At 40.3% G+C, this 20,530-nt stretch overlaps 1 protein-coding gene across 1 annotated transcript in view; it reads right to left on the bottom strand.

Annotated features, from left to right (window-relative positions):
* Nucleotides 1–20,530, bottom strand: part of LOC150079667 (C-Jun-amino-terminal kinase-interacting protein 4-like) — a 540,406-nt gene that overhangs the window by 294,461 nt on the left and 225,415 nt on the right. Inside the window, exon 13 of the mRNA XM_090383158.1 lies at nucleotides 1,666–1,722. Within this exon, the coding sequence (XP_090239284.1) occupies nucleotides 1,666–1,722 (57 nt within the window). The remainder of the gene's footprint in view (nucleotides 1–1,665; nucleotides 1,723–20,530) is intronic.

The raw sequence follows: 20,530 nt of genomic DNA, 5'->3' as shown, positions 1-20,530 counted from the left end.
AGATTACTTGAGCAGAAAAAGACAGCATGGAAAAGTTAGAGCAATAAAAAGTACTGAAAAGCCTATAACAGCTACAAATTGATCTGTAACAGTGCCACAGAAAAGGTTAGGCTAGAAAAGGCAGATTATGAGAAATCGCTGGCAAAGAGGGGGAATAAGGAATTCTTCACATATATAAATGCAAAGAAGAGAAGAGATGGGCAAATCAGATAGGATCCTTATGTAACGGATGTGGGATAGTATTAGATACCCCAGCTGAAGCTGCAGGTAAACTCAACAATTATTTTGCATCGATATTTGCAGAAGAAAATCCCTTTGTAATTAATGATTTTAAAATTTCACATGTTTATTTAATGAAAAAACTCTCAAGCTTACAGACCATTAAGGCTCCTGGGGTTGATGGCATATATATCCTATAATCTTAATGGCAAGCGAGTGCATTGAACCACTGAGTCTAATTATGAGAGCATCACTGGACTCAGGAGAGATTCCATTGGATTAGAAAAGTGCCAATGTATATCCAAAACATAAGGGCAGTTATAAGAGTGAAGTGGGAAATTACTGGACAGTCAGTCTAACTTCAGTAGTACGGAAAATCATGGGAGCAATGATCAAGGGTGGAATTCAGGATCATTTAGATAGAAACAGTATTCTGAAGGATACTCAGCATGGTTTTGTAAAGGGAAAATCATGTTTAACTAATCTGGTTAGCTATTTTGACAGAGTCGCTCAAGAGCTGGACTTAGGGAATAATTTCAACATTGTTTAATGATCACTGCCAAGCAGAGATTCTTCAGAGTGACCTAGATAGACTTCGGGGATGGTCAGAAAATTAGCAGCTATGCTTCAATCCAGCAAAGTGTAAGGTATTGCACCTGGGGAACAGTAATCCCAAAATAACTTATACATTTGTGGAGTTTGAACTAAAGCTGGTAGTGGAGGAAAGGGACTTGGGTGTATTACGATATGGTCAGACATGAAGTTCTCCAAGCATTGCAGACTGGATTGCAGGAAGTTTTATTTTAGCCAGCGAGTTATAAATTACTGGAATAAGTTACCTACATTGGTGGTAGAGGCTAACAGTTTAGGGAAATTCAAAGGTTGCTGGATAGTTACCTATGGGAAGAGGGAAACACATAGGTTGTCTATTTCCCTTTCTCTTATTAATTATTATTATTTTTTAAATTTTCTTCTTATTATTATTATTTTATTCTTATTATTTTAATTTATTTAATTTTTATTATTTTATTTTATTTTATTATTAATATATATTTTTTTTTTGGCTGGTGCAGCATAAGTCATAGGCTTCCTTGCAGCATGTGGCTATTGCTAATACTAATACTAAATTGTTAAGTAACTTATTACTCACTCTATATAGCACACAGAGCATTACAGCTTGTGGTTTTCTAGTTATTCAAAAGACAATCATAAATGAAATAAAAAGTTCTTTACAAAGATAACTCAACAAGAGGTGAGTTGTCTTTGTAAAGAAGTTTTTATTTCATTTATTACTCGCTCAATTTAATAATATTTTCTTATGATACAATAAGCTGGATGAGCTATACCCAAATTGGAAGATAGTAATTATTACCTCTGATATCCCACATATTCCTTGATGATAATTATAAATAAGTAATAAGAAAATAAGATAAGAAAAAAAAGTACCTTGTTAGTTCATCCACTTTTGCAATAAGGTCATCTTTTACAATATTCAAGGCATTCCTAAAAGTAAGAAAAAAGAAACATCATATATCTATACATGTAGTGCAGGCCTGTCAGTCTTGTAGCCTGTGGACTGCACAGCTGCACATTTGTTGTGTACTTATTTACCTCTTTATCTTTTATAAATTAACAAAGTACAATGCCCTATCATTAATATCTGGACACCATTGCATTGATATTTGGTTACATCCTACCTAAGCACATGTCAGTCAATTATAAATATGCTCAAAGGCCTTCAAGGAGACAGTTTATGATTGTGAATGCAATATGGCACAATTGATTCCTAGGTCAAGGAACAGCAATGTGATCTACAAACAGAAGCAGAGTGGTGCTGAATTTGTCACAAAATTACACAAAAAACCTTGAAATGATGGAATGTGACAGGGGATCCCTCGAAAGAATCAAGTACTCGGAAGATAAGTCAACATCGTGACAACACACACAGCAGTGCATTGAGATGATTAGGACATGTCAGCATCAGTACAGTGTGCAGGATGCTGCATGATATGGATTGCCACAGTTGTGCAACCATCCACAAGCTACTTGTCACCCCAATTAATAGCAGATGTCATGTAGCTTAGTGTAAGGCCTTCCATTCTTGGTCTGTAGACAATGGAAAGCTGGGCATTGGTGCAACAAGTCTACCAGACTGACATCATGCTTGGGTGTTGCAAATGCCTGGAGAAAGCTATATTTCCAGCAACAAAGTTTGGTGGAAGAAGCCATGGTTTTTGTGGTTTGGCCTGGGAACATTGGTTATTTTGAACAAAACTATGAATGCTGAGGTCTATGCCTTGAATGGTTTGAGCATGCTTAATACTGATGGGATTCTTCCTCTTGCTCAGAATAATCACCTGAGACGGCATAAATTCAAATTGAGGAAAGACAGTTGTAGGATAGACGTGCAGAAGTTTGCCTTTAGTCAGCGGGTAGTTGATTGGTGGAAAAGACTTCCATCTTTTGTTGTGGAAGTTAGCCTAAATAAATTTAAGGCTGAGCTGGACAGGTATTTTGAACGAATGGAGGGGTGCAATGGGAACGAGTTTTTTTTTTTTTTTTGGCTGAGGCTGCATAAGCTTGCTTTCTTGCATCCTATGCCTCTACTAATGCTAATGCTATTTGGGCATCCTGGACAATCATATGTTACCTACACTGGGACAGTATGTTGATGAGGGCCCATACCTGTATCAGCAGGACGATGCTCCACATCATACTGCTCATGTTGTGGCAGACTGGTCTGAAGACACAAATGCCAAAACGTTGGACTGGTCAGCCCAAAACTCTGACTTCAATCCTATAGAAACCCTCTGCGATAAATCAGATCATCAGGTGCATGAGGAGAGGCCACCGAAAAATTTAGCAGAACTCATCACCACTTGAAGGCGGAATGCAGAATATGTTGGAGGCCATTGATAAAGAACTGGTGGAAAGTGGTTCACAGAGACAGCATTAGCATAGGCATATGATGTAAGTAAGCAAACTTATGCAGCATCAACCAAAAAAAAAAAAAAAAAATTCCGCTTCACCCCTCTGTTCGTTTGAAATACCTGTCCAGCTGAGCCTTAAATTTATTTTGGCTATCAACTTCCACAACAAGTGATAGAAATCTGTTCCACCAACCAACTACCTGCTGGCTAAAGGCAAATTTCAGCACATCTATCCTACATCTGTCTTTCCTCAATTTGAATTCATGCCCTCTCAGGTGGTTATTCTGAGCAAGAGGCAGAATCCCATCAGCATTCAGCATGCTCAAACCACTCAAAGCTTTATACACCTCTATCAGATCACCTCGCCGGTGCCTAGACTCCAGACACTGTAATTTGCAAAACTTAAGCCTTTCTTCATAAGAGCAACCCTTTGTTCCATTCACTAATCTTGTTGCCCTTCTCTGTACTCGTTCCAGCAGCTCTACATCCTTCTTCAAATGAGGCCTCCAGACCTGTATACAGTACTCAAGGTGTAGCCTGACCATTGCCTTATACAAGGGAATAATCACCTCCTTATCCCTGCTAGAAAAATTCCTGTATTTCATCGATAAGACACCATGAGCTACTCTTGCAGCCCGTCTGCACTGCTCAGAGAACTACATATCTGCCTGCACAAATACCCCCAGGTCCTTTTCATTCTCTACCACTGTCAGTGTAGTACCATAGAGTTGATACGTTGCTCTGGGGTTGCTGTTTCCCATATGTAGTACTTTACATTTGTCAATGTTAAACTTCACTTGCCACCTCTAAGCTCATCATCTGCTCTACCTTTCCAGATCCGGTTGCAGCAACATAGCGTCAGTAGTGTCCTTAACAACTCTGCCAACCTTTGTATCGTCTGCAAACTTGGACATTAAGCTTGATGTACCATCATCAATATTATATATAAATACAGAAAACAATAATGAACCCAACACTGAACCCAGAGGGACTCCACTAATAACAGTAGTCCGCGATGAGCAGTGTCCATTGATTACCACTCTCTGTCTTCTTCCCGTCAAGCACCCCTTTATCCATAGCAGCAATTTTCCTCCAATGCTACACTGCTCCAATTTGTGCAGCAGTCTTCCATGTGCAACAGTATCAAAAACCTTTCTAAGATTCAAGTATATAATATCAAAGTTATTCCCTGCATACAGTTCTTTTGTGACTGCATCATAGTATCCAATCAAATTGGTCAGGCAAGACTTCCCCTTAACAAAACCATGCTGTGTCCAAACTATAACTGAAGTCTTGTCTAGATGATTCTGCAGTGCTTCTTTAACCAGTGCCTCCATTAATTTTCCTGGAACAGAAGTTAAACTCACAGGTCTATAATTACTTGTGTCAGCCTTTGATCCTCCTTTGTGAATTAGAGGCACATTTGCACATCTCCAGTTTATGGGTACCTCCCCTGAGTCCAAGGAAGCTCTCATGATTATGGCTAAGGGTTTGCTTACATCCTTTGCTGCCATCTTTAATATAACTGGATAGATCTCATCCACCCCAGGTGTCTTTCTTGTGTTTATCTTCAACAATTTCTCCTCCACTTTACTCTCAGTTATTACAAGATTATCTAGCTTACTGCCAGAGTTGAATACACCTCTGGCATTCCCCTCGCTGAATAACTCCTCATGTGTGAATGTCGATGCAAAATATTCATTTAGTTTGTTAGCTACCTGAGCAGGATCATCAACAGTTGAACCATCGATATCAAGTGGACCAATCTGATTCATCCCCTTCCTTCTAGAGTTTACATAAGTAAAGGTCTTTTTCATTTTCTACCACCCTAAGTGTAGTACTACACAGTTTGTACGTTTCTCTGGGGTTACTTCTACCCATATACAGTACTTTACATTTGTCAAGGTTAAACTTCAGTTGCCACTTTTTTCTTTTAATCTGCCTTTGCCTGCCTAACCTCCTTTGCAACTTGGTTACAGATCAACTTATATCTATCATAGGCTTCTGTGTCACGTGTTAATTTGTATGTATCCCATGCATTTTTCTTCTCTGCCATATGCCTCATTAGTTCATCTGACATCCATTTAGACCTAAACCTTGAACAATATTTCTTAGTTGGTATGTAAAGCCTAGTAGCTTCCAAGATAAGTTCTTTGAATGCTTCCCATTTTGAGTTTGCTGTTGGTAACATCATCAGTTGGTTCCACTGTATAGAATTTAAATACTGTCTCAGACCATCGTAGTCGCCTTTACGAAAGCAATAACCCTTCCCTTTACCCCTGATGGTAGTTACCTCTTTGAGTAAATCCCACTTCAGCACACTGTGATCACTGCCACCTAGTGGTTCCTCTATCTGCAGATTCTTAATGCATGAAGAATCACTACTGATGATCAAATCAAGAGTATTACTCCCTCTAGTTTCCTCCCAAACATGCTGATATAAAAAACAATCATCCACAAAAGCCTTGCTAGTGTGTGAGTGACCAACCCACAAATTCCAGTCAATATGTGGGAAATTAAAATCCCCCATTATAAGACTCTCTGATTTACTGGCCCACTCTATTTCCCTGTACACTTTCTTATTATACTCATCAGAGTCATTAGGCCTATAGCATACTCCTACTCTCAATTTTGATCTCCCAATGCTTATGTCACACCAAACTGACTCGACACTGCACTGTCTAGCGATGTCGACTGGCTTCACTTCCTTGGATTTTATGTGATTCTTAACTAATAGCATAACCCCTCCTCCCTTCCTATCATGTCTATCCTTTCTGTAGACGTTTTACTCCCCAAATTCCAGTTCTGCATTTCTTATATCTGTGTGACACCACATCTCTGATATCCCAACAATATCCGCCTTTGATGCTTTGAGCAATACCTCAAATTCATCAAATTTATTTACCAAACTCCTAGCATTGGTGTACACGCAAGTATACATGCACCTGTTCTTTTTCTTAGCTACCCTAACACAACCCATGTGTTTACTTGTACCGCAATGACTCCCAGCAGTCTCTGAAATATCCTGCATCTTGTTTTCCAGGCTTCTGCTCATTCCAATAGAATGATGTAATGAAACATGATGTAATAAAGACTAGAGGTTTCAGCACACATTAGTTTTTTGTAAATAAAGGTTATCTGTAGAGAGGCAGGTGTCCGGATATTAATGTTTGGACAGTATATACAAAAAAAAAAAAAAAAAAAAACGGTAAATGGTAAATACTTAAAGAGAAACACTAATATAGAATTTAAATAAAATTCAGAAATTTACTAATCTTCATAAATGCTAATTTATTTATGAAGGTTACTAAATTTCATAAATTATTCATATTACTAACCTTCGTAAATTACTTGTCATGATATTTGGTAATTTTTATGTACGGGAATTATGTGAAAATGTTTAATATATCTCATTCAGTAATGCCACAGAAATATGCTCTGTGCACAGTAGTGGGGCTCACCAACCTCCCCAAGTGCCACTTGTGCTGTCTATAAGCTTCCCTAAGATTTGCTGGTGAAAGCCCATCAGCACTACAGAGACAAGATGCAGCCAGTCCTTGTAACACATTTTTACACTACACGAATTCGATCATACACGATTTATAAATAGGGGAACGATATCGTATATAACACAAACCGAATTCAGTTATGCACGATTCGCCTTTGTGCTTACAAGAAATGGCAGTCGAATGCAGAATCACCCGAACTGAACACAACACAATAGGAATGAAGAGAAGATTCTGAAAATGTATTTGTTTTTTATATCAGTGAAGGGGAAACACATTTCACCATAATAGCTTAAAAACCCACACAATTCCAGCTATTGGTATTATCGCAAATGCAATTAGATCGAGTTTACTACCAGTTTATAACAGATTCCACTAGCAGAAACTCAACTGGAAATTGTTTTTATTGTTTTATGGTATTAACCCCCAGAAATGTGCTTTAGTAAAATGCAAGCTAGTGCGGTGTTCATAGTGTGTCTCTGCAGTGTTGTTTATTCAGTTGCTACATGCGCACAGCTTTGTTTATGGGTATCAAGCGTGCCTCCTCATTTTTAATTGTGCTTTATTCCCTAAAAATGAATAAAATACTTAAAAGGTGTGAAAAGGAAGCATCCTGGTGAAGACACTACAGATTCAGAGAGAAAAAGAAAAGCAATATCGATAAACAGAGGCGGACTGGATCAAAAATTCTTACCCGGGAAAATTTGTAGTGGCCTCAACTAGCGTTTATGGCCAAAATCACACCGGCCTCCGACCCACCGTGGTTTCCCCGGTAAGGCTTATGGCCAGTCCGCCTCTGTCGATAGGGAAAAAATATGAAATTGTGAAATGCTTTGAGTGAAATGAAAGACCATGTGATATTGCACAGGCTTAAATGAGGTAATGCCAAGAATTACAAAGAAAATAACAACTTTCATAGCAGGAACAACTCAAAATGTAATTAAAATCCATTAGATTAAGACAAAGAATTGGAAGAGATGGAACGGCTGTCATCTGTTTGGACAGAAAATCAAACAAAAGACAAGTTTGCTTACGATAGAAGCAAAAGCATTAGCAGTATTTTATTACGTAATAGTTGTAATAATATACGTAAGTATTTTATTACGGTAATTTATTGTGTTTGGTAATGTTTTGGTTACAAATGTGTGTTCAATCTTGGGTGGTCTGCACCTAACCCTATTTTTTCAATAGGGCCTGTTGTTTATATTGAACGATTTTGCACTGCACAAGGGTTTCTCGGAACACAACTATCATGCTATACGAGGAATGACTGTATTAATATACCTAAAAAAAAAAAGTTCTGAATCACTTAAACATCTATAAAGGAATAGAACTTACAGGAAAATTGTATTACAAATAAAAAAATACCTTTCAAACCACCTAAAATAAACTGTTTGGTTTCAAAATTAAACATAAAAATCATAGGCGCCTCTGTAGCCAGGTGGGTAGGAGCAGCAGTGCGTAGCACATGCTTCTTGATTAGACCGGGGTTCGAGCCCGTGACCACCGCATATCGCCAGAGCAATATGGCCTCAGTTGCTAATGCTCCTAAAAACCAAATAACAAACAACAACAACAACAACACCAAACAAAAATCATAGAATAACCCTTAATAACAGTTTCCACAGATCTGAACACAGGTTATAATAATAAGACATGCACTGATCCAGGTTACTGAGCTAGGGTCAAGTATCCCACTTTTCCATTGTGGCAAAAATAAATTTTGCAACAATGAGTAGTGGGGAATCTCCTATCCTACAGAGTTCTTTGGAGTATTTCCTGTGCATTCTACATGGAAATCTATCCACTTCAGAAGAGCAATGCCAGCAGAAATATCTATAGAAAAGGCACACAGCAGAAAATTAACTTCTACGAGACAAATATGTAAAAGTTGAATGACATGTTTGCAACAGAAATTCTTCCAGGTATGACAGACTAGAGCTTGCTACCACAAAGTCTAAAATGCTGAGGGAACTGATATTCAGGTGCCACTTGTCAGTCAAATGGAAAAAAGTTCAGTAAGTCTTGTCATCTTGCAACAATTAAATCCTCCACTTGCAACTTCACGATTATGGGATTGTTAGTAATCCTGGGTATACCCACAAGCACAACTCCCGAAACACAGCACCTTATATACTATAAGTGACCATCCAAGTGTGAACCAACGTAAGCAGAGGAAGTGAGATGTAGCATCCACATCACACAGAGGACAGGTGCCCTCTGAGATACCAAGCAATACTAGGAAAAGATAACTCTCATCATCTGGTGTAATACAACCACCTTTCTTACCAGAGGCTTGAAGTGGTTTATTGCATAGAGAAAAGCCTTGGCAATCCCCATCTCTTCTATTATGCAATATGAATGATGTCTTTTGTTAGTTAGTTAGTTAGTTATTTGGTTTTTAGGAGCATTAGCAACTAAGGCCATATTGCTCCGGGATATGCGGTGGTCATTCCCTGACCTTTCCACATCCTCCGTATTTGGTGGTAACAGGCTCGAACCCCAGTCTAATCAAGAAGCATGTGCAACGCACTGCTGTTCCTTCCCACCTGGCAACGGAGGCGCCTATGTCTTTTGTGATTGCAATGAACATCATGACAGTATTCCTTAAATTTCGAGGTGCAGATCTAACAATAGTTTCTGTAGACCAGCTGCTAGGATGTCCACCAGACCAAACATATTGGTAACTCTCTAGGAGGCATCTGGATCGGTGTGTATAATCTCGCTGCCTCTACACTGCCAGACAGAGTAGTGTGTATGCAGGGGCATTGTCGAGGCCATGTTATGTCAAGATGTCAAGGAGCTGGGTATATGCTTGCTGTGTGTATGCCATAAACAAAAATTTTATTACTTCATACAACATATCTCCCCTTCTACTTTTTATTTTATCTACTGAATGAATCATGAATAGTCAAACTAAAAGAACAAACTTATCTGCAAAGGGGTCTAAACCTCCCAAAATCTTATTCATTCATTTAAAAAATATACATGGTCTCAGTTCCACTCTCGATGCCTATTTCCACCTACAGTCAGCCAAGCCTCACTTACCTTTTCTGAAACAGAGAGAAGCCCAATTATTAGTTGCTTCAACCACTACTCATCTCAGTTCCCCCAATTATTTGCTTTATGATTAATTTAATTCAAAGGCAGTTCTTGCGCATATGTTTATTCTGATATTCCTTGAAAAACTCTCTACCCAATGCTGTCAAATCCATCTGTTACCTCTGTTGTTCTCTGAATGCCATTAATCGCTATGAACTCTTTGATTTCCATTCTTGGAAACTCTACTTTCTCCAATCTACGTTTCCTAACAGTGGGGTAAAATTTCTTTGTGATTTTAATATCAACAACTCCATCTGGCTTGTTTTCTAATTGCATGACCTTACACAGATTATTCATATACCTACCAGAATACCAGACAACCCTAACCACACGACCAACACTTCACCTTTTTCTCACAAACAACCCTTCAAAGTACATAGTCAGGGTGAATGGTCCTCTTGGCACCTCAGATCACAACTTGATAGTCTCTTCTCCAATGGAGCCTCTCTCTCTCTCTCTCTCTCATGGCCATTCTCAGCCTCATGTCAAGCATTACAAAAACAAATAATGGATAATCTGTGAGGTTTCTATTCTTTTAAACTTTAAATCTTCTGATCTCATTTATTATTCTTCTTTACTGCTTTAAATCTTCTGATCCCATTTATTATTCTTCTTTATTGCTTTAAATCTTCTGATCCCATTTATTATTCTTCTTTACTGCTTTAAATCTTCTGATCCCAATGTTTGCTCAAATTGCATCAGTGAAATTATTCTTGTATGGATAAAATCATTTATTTCACATTTAACCCTAAAACCCTATACTTTATCTAAATCTTAGTTCCCCAATAAATCTTCTAAGACCAATCACAATAATTACATATCACTATTGGCTTGCATCCAAATCTCCAGCTTCATTTTCTTCATTTTATATTCTTCTTTACCACTTTAAATCTTCTCATCCCAATATTATATTTTCTTTACTTAAAATCTCCTGATCCCAACGTTTGCTCAAATCGCATCAGTGAGAAATTATTCTTGTAGGGATAAAATCCTTTATTCCACATTTCACCCTAAAACTCGGTACTTTTTCTAAACCTTAATATTCCAATAATCCACTAAGACCAATCACAATAAGAATGTTGTATATCACTATTGGCTTGCATCCAAATCTCCAGCTTCATTTTCTTCAACCATTGTAAACCAGTTATTAATCAATCCAAACTTGATTTTCAACAGGATAAGAGCAGAAAACTTGCTTCTCATCCAGAGTAGTCAAGCATTCTGCTCTTTTTCCAAAGGTACTAGCTGCAACTTCTTGCCATATATACTCGCATCTTTGTTAAAACTTGACAGTTCTGTTGTATCCTCAGCTAAAGATAAAGCCAACTTACTAGCATCTTACTTTTCTTCTAACTCCTGCATTAATGTTCTTAGTAAACCTCCTCCTGCAATAAACAGTACATTCCACTCAGTGCTCCCCTGGATAGTCCAACAGAAGTACATTAGAAGAATTCTAAACAGTCTTAATACCAAGAAGCTCAAAGTCCTGATCTCTACTTGTTCTCAAATCCTGTGCTCCTGAACTTGCACCAATTCTGTGTAATATTTTTACACTGCTTGGAAATATACTTATATCCAGCCAGTTACTGAAATGGGTGGCCAATCCCTCCCATCCAATTATTGCCCTATTGCATTTACCTCTACTCTTTCAAAAATAGAGAAAAACCATCAACCACCAACTCTTAAATTATCTTGAAACTTTCCATCTGATCAATGATTGCCAATATGGATTCCGGTAGAGTTAATGAATGGTGATATAATGGTTTTCGTTACCCATCATGGACAGATTTAATGGAAACGTTTGGTGAAACTCAAGCAGTTGTAGTAGTAGTAATGGCAAATGATGCAAGAAAGCAAGCTTATATAGCATCAGCCAAATTTAAAAAACAAAGCAGTTCACCCATCCACATCCTCCAAGAATTTGCCTAGTTCTCCCTTGAATTCATTCAACCCAACCATTTCTACAATAACAGGTGGAAGCCTGTTCCAAAAACCAACCACTCACTGGCTGAAGGCAAACTTCTGCACATCTATCCTGCAAACATCCTTCCTCAACATGAATTTATGTCCCCTCATGTGCATAGTGTCAACAAGTAGAAGAATACCATTAACATTCAGCTTGCTTAATCCATTCAAGGCTTTAAACACCTCTATCAGATCTCCTTGCAGGTGCCTGGTCTCGAGATGCTGCAATTTGCAGAACTAAAACCTCTTTAGGTATGAGGACCCTTCTGTTCTCTTCACCAATCTGGTTGCCCTTCTCTCCACTCATCCTAGCATATCTATATCCTGAAAGAGGCCTCTGAGGTCGGGAAAACTCATGTCTAAGAATATATAAATTCATACACCGACCATTGAATAAAATTTAAAATTTAATATGACTACAATCTTTACACAAAAAAAATATTTACAATAAACTATTACGGAATGCTAAAAACTGTAATAAAAGATCATTTACAATAAAATTTGCTAAAATATAAAACATTAAAAGCGCTAAAAATCTGAAGCTTTCGGGAGCTGACGCTCCCGAAAGCTTCAGATTTCAGATGACTTCCTGCAACATCTCCTTAAGTAGCAGGCTCACGGTACCTCCACACGTGGTATTTCTCCACGTGGTTCAATCGGCACATGGTCAGAACCGGAAGCGGAAATGTCTCGGGAACGTGGCAAAGAAAATCGTTCATCCGACCTTAATATAACTGTTTCAAAGATAGGATTAATACGTATACCTCTATCTCTGTTTATTGTATTCCTACTGGATGAACTAATCCGTAAACCCTCGAGCGATTTACGCTCCCATTATCCATGTGCACGATCCAAAATAATAGCGTCCTCCGGGGAGATTTGATGCTGCTTCTCCCAAAAATGTTCGGCCACAGCAGACTTGTTGTATTCAGCGGTTCTTATGGCATTTAAATTAAATATTAAATTTAATTTTATATTAAATTTTAAATTTTATTCAATGGTCAGTGTATGAATTTATATATTCTTAGACACTAGCATATCTACATCCTTCCTAAAGTGGGGCCTCCAGACCTGTATACAGTACTCAAGATGTGGCCTAACCATCGCCTTATAAAAAGGGATAATCACCTCCTTATCCCTGAAGCAAAGTTCTGGTATATCACTGACAAAACACCATGAGCTGTCCCGGCAGCATGTCTGCACTGTTCACGACTGCACAATTACTGCTAGGTCTTTTTCATTCTCCACTACCCTGAGTATAGTATCACATAGTTGATAAGTTACTCTGGGGTTACTGCCATTCATGTGTAGCACCTTGCATTTGTCAATGTTAAACTTCAGCTGCCATTTCTCAGCCCATGGACCCAATTTTCCTAGATCTTGTTGCAGCAGCTCACCCTGATGACTGTCGTTAACCACCCTGCCACTTAGTTGCCACTTCTCAGCCCATCTGCCTAACTTTTCTAGATCCTGTTGCAGTAGCATGCTGTCTTTACTACCATTAACAACCCTGCCAACTGTTGTATCATCTGCAAACTTAGACATTAAGCTTGATATACCTTCATCAATATCACTGATAAATATTGATCTTGGCATATCTAAGGCTTCTGACAATGTTTGGCATATACATCTTCTGACAATGTTTGGCATAGATGTCTTCTAAACAAGACTGTTTTCTGAAATTGGATATCTAGTTTTCTCTCTGACTGCCCACTGTGAGTGATGGTAGATTCCTCTCTGTCTTTTAACTTCACCACTAATGTTTAGCATTGTCCCCAGTTCAGTTCTTTCTCTCACTCTTTTCTCTTGTATATTAAAGACCTTCTTCTACTGACCAGAAATCCTATCCATAGTTTTGCTGATGATAGCAGTATACATTCTGCCTTCCAATTTGATAAACCTTATCCTGCTCAAACAGCATCAACTTCTCAAATATCCTCTGCCAAGTCCTTATATCCTCCGCCAAGTCCTTATATGCTGGTGTCCAGGTAATTATTCCGCATGGTTTGGTTTGGTTTGGTTTGGTTTTGGTTTTTTTTGGCGCATTAGCTTCTATGGCTATAATGCGCCAAGACCATGTCAGTTATAAAAAAATTTAAACTTTCAGTGACCTAATTACCAGGTCACTATGTCCAAAGGTATAACAAATATATAAAGGGAAAATGTAAATTTTATATTCGATTAAAAATATTTATTGATTTTAAAAACCTAAAAACTGCAGACACATTGCCATTGTCGGATAAAATCTGACTGAGTGTATATGGCTCAGTCAGATAATTAAAAGCGGTAAAACGGATATTTCTAAAATGTGGACAATCAATTAAAATGTGTCTCATGGATAAAACGGTGCCCCAGTTCTCGCACATAGGACAGTCATCTGCCCTCAGCAAAAAAGAATGTGTAAGATGACCGTGTCCTATGCGGAGACGAGCTAGAACAACTTCCTCCTTGCGATTCCTGCGCAGATTAGACTGCCACGGTTCAATTACGGGCTTTATTTGATATAATTTATTCGCAGTCTGTCTATTCCACGAATCCTGCCATTGGGAATGTATTTGCTCGTGTATTATTTGCCTGTAGTCTGTATAGGGGACTAACAGGCAGCGATTATTATTGGGAATTGCTGATTTGGCTGCAGCGTCAGCCAAATCATTTCCCCTAATCCCAATGTGGCTCGGAATCCAGCAGAAGCGGATGTCATATTCGCGTTCATGGAGAACGTGAATCTTCTGCTGAATGCTAGACAGAACTGGATGAGGATTATATCTCAAGGATATTAAAGCCTGTAACATGCTAAGAGAGTCGGTATATAAAATGAACCGTTGATATTGGCATTCACTAATGTGATCCAAGGCTAACTCTACAGCGTGCAGCTCTGCAGTAAATATGCTGCATTCAGAGGGAATCTGCTCTGATATAGTCCTGTCTGTAAAGACAGCAGCAGATCCCACATATGATTCTGACTTCGAACCGTCTGTGTAGACTGGCGCGAAGTCGGAATATTCAGTTCGGTGTGCTGAATGAAGCTGCAGGTAGACACATGATGGAGTGTCCGACTTTGCCCAGATTCTAAGCGACAAGTCGCATGCCGGAACACGAGCATGCCAGGGTGGAAAGGGTTGCTGTGATGTTTGGGCAACCTTGTCTACCTTGATATTAAGTTCGTTGAGTAGCCCTTGGAGACGAATACCAAAAGGACGATTGGCAGTCTTACGGGTATTGTACAAGTTTTCCCATCGTGGCTCAAAAACGAAGGGCCACGTAGGGTGGTCTGGCAGGGATTTCAGTTTTAAAGCGTACTTTAGAGACAACTGCTTACGTCGAAGCGATAACGGTGGTTCGTTTGCTTCGACGTATAAGCTCTGGACAGGAGATGTGCGATATGCTCCAGTAGCAATACGTAGGGCCTGATGATGGACGGGGTCCAGCCACCGCAGGACACTGTCTCGGGCTGAGGAGTATACCTGGGACCCATAGTCTACTTTGGATCGCACAAGTGCACGGTAAAGCAGAAGAAGGGTGCATCTGTCTGCTCCCCAAGATGTAAAGGAGAGCGAGCGGAGAATATTAAGCCCGCGTGTGCACTTTGTGCGGAGTTGACGAATATGATCCAAGAAGGTCAGTTTTTTATCGAATATGAGTCCCAAGAATTTTGTGTTCGCTGCTACCGGAATTGCATTTTGTCCGAGCCTTAATTCAGGTTCAGGATGAAGATTACGCTTGCGACAAAAGTGTACGCAAACGGTCTTCTCCGGCGAGAACCTGAAGCCATTAGCAAGTGCCCAGACATTCAGGTTATCAATGGCTTTCTGCAGTTGTCTTTCAATAACCCTCATGTTGCACGACTGGCAAAAAATGCTAAAGTCATCAACATAGAGGGCACTGTTTACAGTTGGAGGAAGTTGTTCTGTGATGGAATTTATTTTGATGGCAAAAAGCGTGACACTTAATACTGATCCTTGTGGTACTCCCTCCTCTTGGCTAAAGGAGCGAGAGAGTGAGGATCCCACACGAACTTGGAAAGATCGATTGGCTAAAAACATTTGAATAAAAAGGGAGAGATGCCCTCTAAGGCCAAGGTTATGTAAATCTTTTAAAATGCCAAATCTCCAAGTTGTGTCATACGCTTTTTCCATGTCGAAGAACACCGACACCAAGTGTTCGCGTTTTAGGAAAGCATCCCGGATGGATGCTTCCAATCTAATAAGATGGTCCAAAGTGGACCGGTTCCGTCGGAAGCCGCACTGGATGTTGGAGAGAAGGTCATTTGATTCTAAATACCATATTAAACGAGAATTGACCATTCTCTCCAGGATTTTGCACAAACAGCTAGTCAGAGCAATAGGACGATAATTGGTGGTGACTTTTGGATCCTTTCCTGGCTCAGGAAAGGCAAGAACGATTGCCTTTCGCCAGGAGTCCGGAAACTGCCCTTCAGTAAAGATTCTGTTATACAGAAGGAGCAGACAATCCATAGATTTTGGTGGAAGATTTTTAATCATTTCATAATGGATGCCATCTGGTCCAACGGCACTTGCTTTGGAAAGAGCGAGGGCTCTTTCCAGTTCTTGAGTAGTGAAATCCCCGCTGTAGGGATAAATACTCTTAGATTTAAAGTTAAGTGCCTGTTTTTCGATTTTATATTTCAGGACCAGGAACTCTGGGGAGTACGAGGATGTTGCGGAGATGTTAGAGAATGTTTCCCCAAGAGCATTGGCTATTGCAGTTGGATCTGCAATAGCGCATCCATTATAATCTAGGATTGAAGAAGGGTGGGATGTATATTTTCCCTTCATTTTCCGGATTTTATCCCAGACTACCTTAGAGTTGGTAGACTGGTTAATAGATGATGTAAAACGGATCCATGATTCCTTTTGACTCTGACGACGGGTGTAGCGTGCTTTGGCTCGTGCACGTTTGAAGGCTATAAGGTTGTTCGTGGTAGGATATCGGCGAAATATCCCCCACGCTTTGTTTTGAGCCTTTTTTGCTGCTGTGCATTGTGAATTCCACCAAGGTTTGGGAAATGGTGGAAACCGGGCTGATGTTTTTGGAACTGTATTCGCAGCTGCTTGGACAATATTTTCTGTGATGTACTTAACTGCATCATTGATAGGCTCTTGACTGACTGTGCTAAGATCGAAATTTGCCTGTTGTTGGAAGGCAGTCCAGTCGGCCTGATCAATCTTCCACCGTGGTAACCTAAAAGGAAGACATGGTCTTCCTTTTAGGTTACTGACTCTTCGGGTACCTCCTTCTGCTCCACATCCATCTTTTCTTGGGTACTAGGGGGGACTTCCCCTTTCTTATTCTTTTCTTTCATAATTGTCTTTGATACTTGTGGAGCATTAGGAGGTACCGATATAGGAGTGGCAGCTGATTGGTCCTTCTGTGTAGGTTTTTGCGAACTTAAAAGATACCGCGCGATGGGAGTAAAAGACTCCTTTGGAGGAATGGTCATGTCCGTCTGAGTTCCGACGGAACATCTCCCTGCTACCTTCTGGGCGTAGGTAGGTCTGTTGGTATTCAGGGGTTTGACCGATTTCCTTGCCTCCTGGTATGATATGTTAAGCTCTGCCTTCAGCCGTTGAATCTCTTTTTCTTCTTTCCACCTCTGGCATGCTCGTGAATAGGCCGGGTGTTCGCCTTCACAGTTAATACAGGTGGGTTTTGCGGCTGAACATGCTGTTGTTTCGTGGTCCTTTGCACCGCATCGAGCGCATGCAAGGACTCCACGGCAGGCCATTTGAGAATGTCCATACTTCTGGCATTTGAAACACCGTAAAGGGTTCGGAATGTATGGACGCACTGAACAGTTGATGTATCCAGCTTTAATCTCATCAGGAGGTTTAGGAGTGTTGAAAGTCAGGATAACGCTCCTGGTTTTAACTATTTTTCCATCCCTTCGCGCAGTGATTCTCTTTACGGCAATGACTCCCTGTGGTTTTAATTCGGAGCAGATTTCCTCCTCGTATACGTCGAGAAGGTCCCACTCCGAAATGACACCTCTAGATGAATTGAGTGTTCTGTGTGGTGTCACTGTTATAGGGATTCCTCCGATTGATGTTGTTCGGAGTAGGTATTCAGATTGCCTCTCATTTGTAGTTTCAATTAAGAGGTCTCCAGAGCGGAGCCTCTTAACTGATTTGGGTGAACCTACTAACCCGTCTAACCCTTTCTGTATAAAGAAAGGTGACATTTTTCCAATCGGTTTTTCATTGGTGGAGTGCATGATTAAAAACCGCGGGATAGGACCTGATGGTAATTCAGTCCGCTGCCTCTTTGAAGCAATATTGCTGTCAGTGTCTGTGTTTTCAGATAGGGACCGGGTTGGGGCCCCTGAAGAAATATGTTTATCAGGATTCATATAGGTTTTTAAATTGTTCAGTGCCCGGGCTCCCCACCCACCACGGAGCCCAAAGGGACGCCCACTACCCGGCATGCAATAAATGCGCTCGGGAGTGGGACGCCAGGGCTACCCAGACACTATACCCGCACCGCCGCCAGCCTGAATCCTGTCCCTCGGACCATGAGGGTAGGGGCGTGGCATTGACACGGTTGACCCTCGCAGGCGAACCTACTAGCCGATTGATCCTAGCCGGGCCTTCCAGGACCACCCGTCTTGTCGAAGCAGGGGCCAAAGTGGTGTATTGGAGCTGGGCCCCTCAACCACCAGGATCCCCCTTTCCGAATTTCCACGGGTCGCAGCGCACGGCAAACACGCCGGATTCCATTGATGTAAGCCCAGAACCTAGGCTGTGGGCGTTGGATCCCAGTGATGCTAGTCTGGAAGTCCAGCAGCGTCACTGGGAGGTCCCCTCACCACGTACAGGTGCCCACGTTGAGGGGTATTCCGCATGGAAAAGAAAACTTAGTTAACTTTAATCTCTCTAAAACTCAGCCCTGTCATATTTCTCACAAAAAAGTCTAATGTGCCTTTGCTCATCTTTGATGACACTCAAATTTCACGACAAGTTCACATATCTCTGCTAGGAATTACTCTAACTTCAAATCTCTCTTACCATAAACTGCTTCTCCTGAATCCAAAAAAAATTTAGTTTTCTTTATCTCTCATGGTGTTACTCTGTTCTAAATAACAACTCTGAAATCTGTACAAATCCGAACTCTGCTCTACCATGGAATAATATTCCCACATCTGGACTGATGGCTTCAAAACATCTCAAACTTGTGGACTCCATTTATATACATTCAGGTTCTGCTGCATGTCTTTCCTACAGATACTTTCATGGGTGCTGTTCATCTCACCTGGCATCTGTAATTCTCTCACTCTCCTCCAAACCAGTCCAAACACATGCCTCAAACAGTCACCATCCGTCCAATGTCCAACTCTAAACTCAAAAAACCAACTTTTCTCTCATTTATCTCTTTGACTTGTATGTGAATACAACGAAGAAGAAAGCTAATCAGATTGGACCCTGAAGTTGCACTGGGTGTGGGAAAGCCTTAGATAACCCAGATGATGTTGCAAATGAATTGAATGGGTACTTTGCATCGGTTTTTACGAAGAAAGACCCTGCATGCTGAGAAGAGGCTGAGTCATATAGGCATAAAGGCAAGTAAGGCTCCTGGAGTTGACGGTATATACCCTGTAGTTTTGAGGGCATCTTTTGGACTTGGAGGAGATTCCTTTGGATTGGAGAAGTGCCAATGTATCACCAATACATAAAGGCAGTTCTACGAGTAAAGTTGGTAACTACAGAATGGTTAGTCTGAATTCAGTGGTAGGGAAAATCTTGGAGGCAATGACTAAGAGTACAATCCAGGGACATTTAGAGAGATATGGCATTCTGAAGGATACAATATGCCTTAACAAACCAAAACATGGGTAAATCATGCTTAACTAACTTAGTAGGCTATTCTGACACAGTTACTGATGAGCTGGATTTAGGGAAAACAATTTTGACGTAGTTTATTTGAATTTTAACAGAGCATTTAACTTGGTCCCTCATGAGAGGTATACAAGCTTGAATGGGTTGAGATTACTGCAAGATTCTAAGATAGATTTCTGTGTGGCTACAGAGCAGAAGGCAGAGAGTTGTGATTAATGGATATTCTTCAGATTGGTGTAATGTCAGCAGTGGGGTCGCTCAAGGATCAGTTCCTGGACCACTGTTGTTCCTCTTTTTCATAATTAACATGGACAAAGAGATAGAAGGCATGAAGCAAAATTTGCAGTTGACAACTTTTTAAAATTTGCATAGGAAGGATGTAGGGTTGCTTGAGAGACTACAGAGGAGCGCAACAAGATTGGCAAGGGGAATGAAGGGGTCCTCTTACCAAGAAAGGCTTAAGTTCTGCAAATTGCAGCATCTGGAAACTCGGCACCTGCGAGGTGATCTGATTAAGGTGTATAAGGCCTTGAATGGGCTGAGCAGGCTCGATTCTAATGGAATTCTTCTGCTTTCTCAGATTACAAACCTGAGGGAACACAAAATCCAAATTGAGGAAAGACAATTGTAGAATAGATGTGCGGAAGTTTGCCTTTAGCCAGTGGGTAGTTGACTGCCGGAACAGACTTCCATCTGTTGTTGTGGAAGTTGATAGCTTAAATAAATTCAAGGAGGAACTGGACAAACTTTTAGAGGGAATGGCTGTGTGAAATTTTTTTTTTGCTGATGCTACATAAGCTCACACACTTGAATTCTTGCATCACATTACTACTACTACATAAAGATTGGCAGAGTCATTAATGATCAGTGCCAAGCGGCGTTCCTTCAGGATGACTTGAACAGACTTCAAAGCTGGTCAGCGATGTGGCAGCTATGTTTTAATGCTGCTAAATGGAAG

Source organism: Mastigoproctus giganteus, chromosome 10 (assembly GCF_048544385.1).
Source record: "Mastigoproctus giganteus isolate SK-2022 chromosome 10, ASM4854438v1, whole genome shotgun sequence".
NCBI lineage: Eukaryota > Metazoa > Arthropoda > Arachnida > Uropygi > Thelyphonidae > Mastigoproctus > Mastigoproctus giganteus.
Note: the sequence above shows the minus strand (reverse complement) of the source record. Positions and strands in the feature narration are given on the sequence as shown.